This window comes from Ceratotherium simum, chromosome 18 (genome assembly GCF_057802395.1).
Source record: "Ceratotherium simum simum isolate JZ-2026a chromosome 18, ASM5780239v1, whole genome shotgun sequence".
NCBI classification, from domain to species: Eukaryota; Metazoa; Chordata; class Mammalia; order Perissodactyla; family Rhinocerotidae; genus Ceratotherium; species Ceratotherium simum.
In genome coordinates, this window is record NC_141917.1 from 368636 (window position 1) to 380081 (window position 11446).

At 63.3% G+C, this 11446-nt stretch overlaps 1 protein-coding gene across 3 annotated transcripts in view; it reads right to left on the bottom strand.

Annotated features, from left to right (window-relative positions):
* SLC9A3 (solute carrier family 9 member A3) overlaps positions 1-9676 on the bottom strand; it is a 56807-nt gene extending 47131 nt beyond the window's left edge. For 2 of the 3 annotated variants that reach the window (XM_004440029.3, XM_004440028.2), the window contains exon 1: positions 9345-9673. In XM_004440029.3, the coding sequence (XP_004440086.1) occupies positions 9345-9552 (208 nt within the window). In that variant the 5' untranslated portion in view covers positions 9553-9673. Of the gene's footprint in view, positions 1-9344 lie in introns of all 3 variants that reach the window. The other variant, XM_087443077.1, reaches the window with a different exon arrangement.
* Between the last annotated feature and the right edge of the window lie 1770 nt (positions 9677-11446).

The window sequence follows — 11446 nt, forward strand, 5'->3', positions numbered from 1 at the left end:
GCTGGCTCCTCTGACGTTATCTCCCACCCCTCCCCTGGGGGGAAGGCTGGCTTCCACCCAGCTGCTCCTCCAACACAGGCCCACATGCCCACCTCAGGGCCTTTGCACTGGCTATCTTGCCCTGAAGATGCTGTTCCCCTTACAGCCTCCCCACCTGCGCTCTCCGCCTTCTCTCATTCGTCACTAGCTATAGCACTAAATGCATTTACCTCGTGGCACGATCTTGTCTGTCGGTTCCCCACAGGAATACTACCCTCCATGGGAGGTTTGAGTCTGTTCTGTGCAAAGCTGCATCCTCATGGCCTGTAGCAGGGCCAGACACGAGGCAGCACAACGTTTGTTAAATGAATAGTAAACTGGTGAGAGCAGTCCTGGCGCCCAGAGCCGTGACTGCTAGGAAGTGAAGCGGTGCTAGAGAGCTGCATTGATAAAATAAACCAAACTGTCCAAGCCCCAAAGAGCAGCCACTGTACCGAGCTATTGACCTGCAAGGGCGCGAGTTCTGGGCTCTGTCCCAGGAGGGTGTATGAGCTGGGACTGTGTTTCTGGGAGCCTGCGTGTCAGGACTGGGAGGATTGTTCCGTGTCCTTCCAGGAGGCAGGACTGGGGGTGCATCGGCTGCAGATCCCAGCACGTGGTGGAGCGTGCTCTAGGCCAGCTTTGCACAAGCATGGGTGGCACATCCTGGGGACCTGCCTGCCCAGGCGAGCCCTATGTGGGGCCGTGGTGCTCCCCATCCTGAACCCTGCATGCTCACAGTGTTCTGAGCTGATGCCAGCTGTCACGGTCCACCTGCCTCCAGGGTGTTGTCACTGGGCACGCTGCTCACCGGAGACTGTGTGGCAATTGGGAGAATTCAGCTAAGGAGCTCAGGGAGCCTCTCCCGGGCCCAGCGCCCAGAGGGTTTGACGAAGCTTACAGACAGACGGGAGCCGACATTCACAGATGTGTTCGTTCACGCACCCATTTGTTCCTTCACCGGTCCACTCATGCGCTCCTGCTCCCCGATCCACGGGCACTGCTGGGGCGGCAGGGTTCCAGGCACTGGGGACACAGTGGGAACAACAGGCACAAGCTGCCTTTGAGCATTGACCTAGTTGAACCCAGAGAGCTCGGTGTAGAGGAGGCGTCCTCGGGGGCTGGGGTGCTGGCAAGCTCGGAGCTCAGAGGAAGTGGGGCAGGAGAGATGCAGGGGGTGATGTGGGTGGAGCCCAGGGAAGCCACGCACAGCAGGCCCACAGCTGGGGGGTGGGAGGCCGCCATGCACCACGCTGCCTCTCTGCTCCCCGCTGCGACGGCTCCTGGGGCCTCTGCTCCCCACCAGCCCCGCCCACTACCGATCTGTCCCCGCCCCCTCCCAGTCCAATCTGCTCTGGAGGAGTTGGGGGAGCTCCACAGGCACCTGGGCTCACCCAGCACCCTCTCCCCTGCCCTGAGCAGAGAGAAGAGACAGAAGACAAGGTATGAAGATGTGGAGAAGGGGCAGGAGATAAGACAGTGAGGTCATGAAGGAGGGCTGGATCTCGGGGGGGGGGGGGGGCGGGGTGGAAGGGGCTGATGGGAGCAGAGGTGCAGGTGGGGCAGAGACCTGGGACTGCTCAGGCCCTCATGCGGGGAAAGTGCCCCAGCCGCCTCGAAGGTTTCCTGGTTCAGGGGACAGGGACCCCAGCTGTGCCCGCTGTGGCCTGGGCAGGGGATCACCCGCTCTGGCTCCAGTGCAGAGAAGTGTAGGGAAGCTGGTTCTGCTCAGAGCTGACACCCCAAGACCTGGTGCCTGAGACCCTGCACCCCAAGATCCAGCACCCCAAGACCTGATGCCTAAGACCCAGCACCCCAAGACCTGGTGCCTGAGATGCGGCACCCCAAGACCCAGCAACCTAAGACCTGTTGCCCTGAGAGCCGGCACCTGAGAGGACCAGCTCCCGGACTCAGAGCTGGGCACTATGGTCCCGGGAGCAGGCCCGTCTCTGCACCCCCGCGGGGGCAGAGCTGGGGGTACTCTTCTCAGAGAAGCTCCGAGATTGTGCCCAGGCACGGCCGGTGGAGAGCCCAGAGAGCAGAGCTGGCCCTGACCTGGGCAGGCCAGGTCCATCCCCCACTGCCCCCGCTCTGCAGCGCCCCTCAGGTGCACAGCTCCGGGTAAAAACTTCTGTCGGAAGGGACTTGGCCTCGGACGCTGGGGAGACAAACACACATGGGAGCGCACCTGAGCTTGAGACCCTGGCCCTTGAGCAGCACACAGCGAGGGCCCTGCACAGGGGCCAGGGAAAACCCACCTCCACCCCAGCGGGGCAGAGAGGAACAACAGCCCCTCCTGGAGGGGTGAGAACTCAGCAGGGTCAGGGGGCTGACAGGTCTGCAAAGAAACAGAAGGTGAGACGGGGTCAGGAGAGCCCAGAGACAGGTCACAGAGTGAGGTGCAAGCCCCAGAGGGGTTGGCCACACAGGTTTCTGGGGTCCAGACTCTGAGGAGGGCCTGGTCTCTCTTACGGGAAGTTGGCCCCTGGAAGACTCCCTGGGGAGTCCCCTCTGTGGAGGAGGTAGGACAGGACGCTATCAGCACTTCCCAACCTTTGCCCCTCTGTCTCAGGATATTCCAGGCAATACCTCAGCTCCAAACGCCCATGGATTGTTTTACAGCTGGCGGCTAATTCTCCAGGGGCACTTCCTGAAAATGAGACTTGACTCCTTCAGCACGGAATCTTCCCTCCCACAGAGACTCTTGGGAAAGTCCTTGCTTCCAGGCCTTGGACGTTGGGTCCTGACTCCAGGCCCACTGACTCCATCTGTCCTGCCAGGACTGGGGTCCACTAGGGTCCACTGATTCATCTACCCCAGGAGGACTGGGGTCCACTGGGGACTCTTGATACTCATCCCACCCTTCTAAGTCATCCTTGCCCTCCAGATCCACTCATGCGTTCCTTCAAGGGAAGTAAGGAAATTCAGCGGGAGCAGGGTAGAGAATGCCCAGGAGCCCACAGGACAGAGCGAGGACAGAGGTCGGGCACAGTGCCAGGGGCTCCTGGTCCTAGGATCAGAGCATGTAAAATAAAAACTACGAGCTTCTGGTTTCAACCCCAGGAGGTAAATACCACCCCATGGCTTCCCTGTAGCCTGGGAACAAGGCTCAGGGCAGACGCCCAGTGCCCAGCGACGGCTGTACCCGTTAGGCAGAGATCTAGACAGAAGTCACAGAGCCAGTGGCCCAGGCTCCCCAAGCGCCCTGAGTGAGACCACAGAGGGCGTGCGTCCCAGCGCGGGGGTCTGTGCCCCCCGCAAGGGCCAGGGCTGGACAGTGATCGTGCTGACCAGACAAGAAGCCCGGGGGAGGGTGCTTTGGAAATGACGGGAATTGGGGTCCAGGCCTGGCAATGGGAAAGTCTGGATTGACAGGCAGCTGTCGACATGTGGGAAGAAGAGGGGGTGATCCCAAGGCTGCGCTCCCCCTGGAGCACAGTTGGGAGAGAGGAACCTTAAGTCTCCAGAAGTGGGGCGCGGCAGCCTCGTCTGGCATGGCTGCAAGGCGCAGACCTGGTGAGAGGCTCTCCACGTCGCACGCCTGACCTGAAGTCCCGGCTGCTCCTCGCCGGGCCCAGGGTCGCCTGGTGTTGGGCTCCTGCTGGTTACGCAAGAGCCCTCTCTGGGGATCTCTTCCTCCAAGACTGGGGCCAAGCGCACCAATGGGGAGCCTTGCAGCCCCAGGGGCAAGGCGGGAAGGGCCTGAGGGTCTCAGAGGCCCCACCGCTGCTGGGCAGGCCGCAACGCTGACAGGGAGGGGGACACCACCGCGCCACCCACCCCAGCCTCCGTCCTTCGAATCCAGGCAGGCCCGTGGGCACTGGATTCACCTCGGGGTGTTTCTGTCGGGGTTTGGGGGCAGCCCCCTCCCTCCTTGTGGGTGGGGAGCTGCCCTCTTTCCTGAGAGAGGGTGCGGTGAAGACCACAGAGACTCCAGGGCTCCATGACGAAATCCCACCTGCCCCCCCATCCGGCCGCTCCAGCTCAGAAGTGAAATCACCACTCCCCAGCGGCTCGGGCCACAGTCGGGGTGCCCTCACCCCCACCCCTCAGCGCTGAGCGCTCTACTTCCAGAGCACGTCCTCAAGCTGGGTGTCTCACCAGGTCACACCAGACGCCTCCATCGGCTCCAGCCCATTCTGTGCAGGGGCCTACATGTGGCTCAGGCCTCCTCCCTGGCAGGGTCTCGACCCCCCATCACTGCTCCCACCCCCTCGGTAGCCTCCTCACTGAACCGACTCAGTGCCCACCTCTCACCCTGGGACTCATGGGCACGTCAGCTGGACACCTGAGCCTCCTCTGTCCTCTGAGTGTCCCCGGCCCAGTGCTTGGGGACAAATGGACCCAGCTAGCCTAGAACTACCCCCATCCCAGCATCCCCTCTGGTGCCCTCCTGTCCATTCTCTGCCCCACGCCCAGGCAATAGTCTAAGGACTCAGATCTGACCAAGTCCCACCCTCTTTGCCACCTTGGCAGAGATCAAAGTCCTCCAAGGTCTGTGGCTGGGCTGGCTTGGCCTCCCCTCTGGCCTCCCTCTGGCCTCCCCTCAGGCCTCCTCTCCGGTCTCCCTCTGGCCTCCTTTGGCCTCTCCGGCCTCCTCTCTGACTTCCCCTCTGGCCTCCCCTCTGGCGTCCTCTCTCGCCTTCCTCTGGCCTCACCTCTGGCCTCCTCTCTCGCCTCTCTCTGGCCTCCCTCTGGCCTCCCTCTGGCCTCACCTCTGGCCTCCTCTCTCGCTTCTCTCTGGTCTCCCTCTGGCCTCTCTGGCCTCCTCTCTGGCCTCCCCTCTGGCCTCCTCTCTCGCCTCCCTCTGGCCTTCCCTCTGGCTTCCTCTCTGGCCTCCCCTCTGCTCTCCCCTCTGGCCTTCCCTCTGGCCTCCTCTCTCACCTCCCTCTGGCCTCCCCTCTGGCCTCTCCAGCCTCCTCTCTGGCCTCCCCTCTGGCCTCTCCAGCTTCCTCTCTGGCCTCCCCTCTGGCCTCCCCTCTGGCCTCCTCTCTGGCCTCCTCTCTGGCCTTCCCTCTGGCCTCTCCTCTGGCCTTCCCTCTGGCCTCCTCTCTCACCTCCCTCTGGCCTCCCCTCTGGCCTCCTCTTCGACCTCCTCTCTGGCCTCCCCTCAGGCCTCCTCTCTCACCTCCCTCTGGCCTCCCCTCTGGCCTCTCCAGCCTCCTCTCTAGCCACCCCTCTAGCCTCCCTTCTGGCCTCCTCTCTGGCTTCCCCTCCGGCCTCCCCTCTGGCTTCCAACACTCCAATCTCCCTCTTCCGCCAGGAGCGCCTTCCGTGGTCACCCTGTCACCTCCAGGGCTCTGTCTCCAGAAGTCCCTGGATCCCCACCCCCAGGTGGGCCCTCCCTCAAGCTGCCCACAGTCTCATGATCTCTGCGTGGCTAATATGGGTCCACTGAGCCTTGTGCTGGCCCAGCTTGTGGCCCCCAGGGGAGGCCCGAGGAGAGAGAACACGATGAGAGTGAGAAAGGCCAGCCTCGTCCAACGCCTAAAGTGATCCTGGTGTGGGTGGCTGCAGGCTCAGGACCCCCAGGGGAGCACATGTCCCAGGGTCCTAGGCTGGTCCAGAGGAAGGACCCCCCACCCAGGGGCAGATACCATCCCACTGCAGGAGGGTCCTCACCTGTCAGGCCCTGCAGGCTCCACCCGGCCCCGTGATGTGGACGGGCTCCTTGGCCTCAGCAGCCCCGTCCTCCCCTTCCGAATTTCCTAAAGATGCAGTGCCAGGCAGGGGACCCCTGGAGGCCCAAACGCCTAAAAGTGGGGAGCTCACAGCAAGTCCTGTGCTGAGCCTGCCACACCTGTTCCTCACCTGTGCAAAGGGGCTGCTTCCAGCAGCAGCTCCCAGTGGCGAGACCTGGCCACCTCGCTAGTGGCTGTGACCCTGCCCTCTGGCCTTTCTCTGTCCCAAGCTGCCTGAGGTGAGAAGCCACCTCGAAACATTGGGACGAATTATTGCCTTAGTTTCAGGGTCCCAGCATCTTATTTCCGCAATCAGGTTAGAAATGGCTGGAAGAAACCTGACCTCTTCAGCACAAGGTGGGTGTGCAAATTCAACACTCAGACCCATGCGTAAGACACTCAACAAATGTTTGGAAACAACAGAAACCCAGCTCTTCTGTGCCTGTAACTCGAGACTGAAGTCGTCTGGGCTCTCCGGACCAATTTAAATGACGGACGACCTAAACAAGTGTGAACCCTGGACAGTGAGCTCAGGGAGGAGGTGCACAGACTGGACGCCCTGCCCACGCAGCCCCCAGGCCCGGCCGGGATGAGGGTGAGGCCTGGGTAAGAGTGCTCTGTGGTGGCTCGCTGGATGGGGCCGGACGGGGCACTAGGGTTGCCTGCCCAGGGAGGGTCTGGGAGATGTCCAAGGGGTCCAGTTCCGTGGGTCTGGACCTGGCTGTAAGTCCAGAGTTCTCAGGGGATAGGGAGGAAGGAGGAAGCCACACTGCAGAGGGCCAGGCAGGGAGGTGGGCTGGGCAGTGGGGAACCCCTGGGGTTCACCCGGCAGAGACCAGGTCAGATCTCTACTTTTCACTGGACAGTGGATCTGGGGGGCCCTGAGCTGTGGAGGGGGCTGGAGCGCAGTGGGGTCTGGTCTGGAGAGTGTCTGGACCACTGGGATGAGGGACTGCGGCTGAGTGACCAGGCGGGTCAGGCTTGTTGGCTGAGCTTCAGTTTTGAGACCTAGAGGGCCCAGAGGCGGTGGGAGGGGCAGGGGTCCACCTGAGGAGCTGGGAGGAGGTCCATGCAGATGCCTGGTTGGCAGCCACACTTTCGGAGAACCCCTGGCTGGAGGTGTGGGACCCCAGGAACCAGGCAGGTACCTGGAGGTGCTGGGCGTGGGACACAGCAGGGAGAGCGGGTCAGGGGAGGCTTAGGACCCAGGCCGAGGTGGATGGATAAGGGGCAGCCGAGGGGCTACGGGGACAGGGACAGGGGGTGGGGGGACTCCAGAGGGAGGGGCAAAGAGGTGGGGTCACGTGAGGCCCACACTGAGCCACCAGGAGAGCCTTGGGGACCTGGGGAGGGTCAGCACAGTGGATTCCAGGGGACAGGAGGGAGGGCAGTGAGTCACAGGGAGAAGACAAGGCTGGGAGCGGGCCAGGCATGTGGAGGGTCGGCTTACTTTTTAGACTGAGGAGACCGAGTCGTTCTGCCGTGCCACCTGATCATGGGCGAGACCCCGATGCCATCACGGTGGGAGCCTCCACATGCAGAAGGGCAGTGTGGGCAGGGTGGGGACAAGGCCGGGCTCAGGGCAGAGGACATCCAGGGGAAGCGTGGTCAGCCCCAAGGTTCTGTCTCCAGATTCGTCTTCATGTTGTCCTCAGAGTCCCCCCAAAGCCTCTACCAATGCTCACCTCTTACCCCTCAAGGGGAGCCAACAACCCCAGGATTACAGCAACGTATGAGAGTGCTGTCACAGTGGGGGTGCCCTGCCCATGAGATGGAGCTGGCTGAGCAAGTGGCCACCCCACCCTGAAGAAGGTCCTCTGGGGACGAGTGCGAGTGCCCAGAGCCCAGCAGGCCATGGTCTTCCCGGGGGAGGAACAGATCTGGGGCCAGGCAAGTACGCAGGTCAGTGCCTCCCCACGCAGGGCTGTCCGGCCAGTGCCCTTGAGGCCGTCACTGGACTTTCAGATGCCAGGCTCCACATCTGTGTGCCGGGGCTGGACTAGGAGCAGCCCAGCTTGCACAGAAAGTACACGTTCGCTTCACACAACAGGGGCGCTGCACGCCCCAGGCGCAGACCCCAGAGTGTGGCACGTCCACCCTGCACATGTCACCACCCTTACAGTGGTTTCACAGAAGAGACAAGGTGGCAGAGGAGGAGACCCCCACGGCGCCCAGAAACCGGTCAGTTCTGAGGGGAGCAGCATGCGTGTCATGTCGGGGCGCTCCCAGAGCCCCGGTTGAGGCTGGACCTGCCCAGTCAACGACCCATAGGACGTGGCCAGTGTCGGCAATTCCCCCATCACAGAGGCATCCCGAGAGACACATCACACGAGACCCCATGGGTGCTGGCACTTCACTCCTGATGTTACAAACCCTCACTGGAAAGCCCAGCGGGGGACAGACTGAGCATGGAGACCAGGCAGCAGGGCCAGGGAGCGAAACATGCCCAGGAAAAAGGAGGAGGCAGAGGGACCTGGAGAGATTTTAAGAACCAGAAAGCAGAAATGAGAGGAACTCAAAGGGAGATCGACACACCACAGGCAGCGCTGGAGGGAAGAGGTACCAGGTATACCTGCCAGGTACACCAGGTACCCCCAAACCGCTGCCAGGTACACCAGGTAACCCCAAAGCCAGGTCCAAAGTCCTCTAGCCATCTCTCCTCAAAGCCTGTCCCTCCCCGTCCTGCTAAGGACATCAGTGACCCCCAAGGCCCCAGAGGGGCTCTCTCTGCTCTGCCTTGCCCCTCTCCATTCCAAAACCACTGCGGACTGCCCCTGCCACTTGCTGTTCCGGGGCGGGGGTCCTCAGGACCCTTGATCGGCCTCCCCCGGGCTCCACCTAGTATGCTACACATGCCATCACATCTCTGCTCCCTCAAGTAAGACCCTCCCTGGTGTTGACCAGCACATTGAAACTTTGTTCCTTGCAAGCTCTTAAGAAAGCTGACCTTCCTATCACCTTGCCCGGGAGTTACCGGCAATTCCCACTTTGCTGGCTCACTGGAGCAAGGCAAGAGAAGAGAAATCTGACAGACCAAGATTTTAAAAGAGAAATCACTCCTATAAATAGGATTTTACTGGGTTTAATCTTGAGTGGCACAGTTTTTCTTTCTGCACTGGGAACAAAATATCACTCCAGTGCCTGACAGCAAGAACATTTCCTCTCTCGGTGCATTAAACGGCGCCCATTCGCCCGACAGACAGAAAACCTGGCTGCAGGAGCCCCTGAGCGGGAGCAGCCCGCGATGTCTGCAGCCTGGATGGGGCAGAAGGAGCCCCGAGCGCGGAGACGGGGACGCCAGAGCGCGGAGATTTGGAGGCTGCGCGCGCTGGCCGGCCAGCGGGGTCCGGCAACCCTCGGCGCCCCACACGGCCACTCCCGCCCGGCCAGGCTGGCGGCCCCCGAGCCTCGCTCTGCCTGACCAGAGGCCCAACTCCCGGAGCTGACCGCGGCGCTCCTCGCACCCGACCTCGGGGCAACGGGGGCCGGACGCGCCCCTTCCGCAGGGAAAACCGCGGGCCGGCGCAGACCGGGAGGAAGGCGGCCGCGGCGCCCAGCTCTGCCCCGGGGCACAGGGGAGTCCCGCAGACCCCGTGGGCGGAGACGCGCAGGTGGAGGGAGGCCGCGCCGAACCGGGCCGCTCACCGATCTTGGCCACGCTGGCCACGAGGATCCAGAGAGCGATGATGTACGGGTCCTGGACGTGGTGCCACTTGAAGGTGACCACCTGGAAGCCCTGGACCGCACCGTCTGGCTGCTCCTCGACGCCCCGCGCCCGTGGCAGCACGCCCAGCGCCAGCAGCAGCGCCAGCAGCAGCCCCCAGCCGGGCCCCCGGGCCCCGCGCCCCGACATCGCCGCCGCCGCTCAGCGCCCGGTCCAGACGCTCATGTCGTGTGAGTCCTGCTGCGCTCGGAGGGACGCGCTGCGCCGGGGCCACTGGACGCGCTGGGCCGGCGGGACTCGCATCGGGCGGCGCTCAGCCGAGCGTGCTCCGGGTGCGGGCTGCCCTCCCGGTCCCCGCCCGCCGGGCTGGCCTTTAATCGGGCGGCCCCCTCCCGCCCCGGGGCGGGGCCTTCCCGCCCCCGCCGCGCACACGCGACCGCAGACACCATCGCACGCTCTTGGCACGCCCGCCCGGCCTGCGCACGCCCACCCCGGGCCTGACCCGCACCCCTGACCTCACCTCCCACCCCCGCGCGCGGAGTCCCCTTTATTCCCCTCCCCCACTGGCCGGCCCGCTCCCGCCGGCCCTCTCCTGGAGCCCGGGGCTGGAGGGCGCAGGCCTGGAGGTCCGCGCGGCCGCGAGCAGATGGACGAGCCCTGGGACGCGGCGTGGGCCGGGGCGACCGCGTTTCTTGGGAGCGCAGCTCAGCGCGTCACCGGGACTGGGGGTGGCTGCGCGCCGGGGTCCCTGCGGCTCGGCTGCCTGGTGGTGGGCTCCCGGTGCTTCGGGCGCCCCTTGGTGGCGTCGGCTCAGCTCCGGAGTTGCCTAGGGTAGCTGTGGGCACACTGGCCCCCGGCCGCTCCTTATCCGTAAACGCAGGACCTGGGGCTGTGCAGACCCCACCAGGAGCCTGAGGGTCCAAAAGGGGGCCAGGCTGCCAGCCTCCTGCCCGGCAGGTTCAACACTGAACCTGCATTTCATAACAGGATGGAACAACTTGTCAGAAACCAGGGCCCCACCTCCTGAGCCTCGGGTGGAGAAGAATCCCTTGCCCAGGCTGGGTCGCCCCTGTTCCTTCTGTGAGGGACCCCTCCTCCCCTGACCTCGGTGCCCAGCGGTGCCACTCAGGCGGCCAACATTGGGACTGGAATACCCTTCCTCCCCAAAAGCTTGGCCTCAGATGGACATCTAGGTGGGACCTCTGTCCCCAACCCCCTCCTGCCTGCGCTGCCTTCAAGGGATGGCTCACGAGGGCATCTCAGGCTGCACAAGGTAAACGCGCCCCCTCATTTCCCCCCAAAGCCCACCCTGCAGCCTCAGCCTGGGCAGCTCCGTCTTCCAGCTGTTCTGCCCCAAACCTAGGAGGCAGGCCTGACTTGTTCAGCTCCCCCGTTATCTCTCAGCATATGTCTCTGCTCTACCTTCAGAATACAAACGGAACCCCACCACTGCTCAGCACCTCCTGGCACCCCCTGGCTACTACAAAGGCCTCCTGCCTCACCGCCTTCACCTGCCCTGTTGGGCCCTCCTATTGGACCTTCCAATTTAGAGGGAAGATCCAAGTCCTCCCAGGACTCAGGCCCCTCCCTGACCCCCTCCCAGCCTCCCTTCTGGGGACCTCTGCTCGCACACTCCTCGGCTCCCTAAAGTCTTTGCTCCAATGTCACCTTCTCCTCGTCACATAGCTGATCTCTCAGCTCACAATTGTGATATCTGCGCTCCCCTCCCTCAGCTGGTGGTCCTCCACTCCTCCCGACATGCCGGCCCCTCGATTTTTCTGTTGATTGACTGCCCTCTCTGTGGAGTGTCTGCTCCAGGCGTGAAGGCTCCACAAAGCCCAGGAGGCTCATGGCTGCATCCCCATCCCTGAAACTGTGCCTGGCACACGGGAGCACTGGTTGGATGGATGGATGGATGGATGGACAGATGGGCGGGTGGACAGATGGATGCATCTTCTAATATCTGAGTACACATCAGTGTCCCAGAGGCTTGCAGGACAGTGCTGAGCTGGGTGACTTTATTCCGTGGGTTCTCCCCAGTTTCCTGCTGGTGGGAGGCGGCCATCAGTAGTGTAGTGGGGGA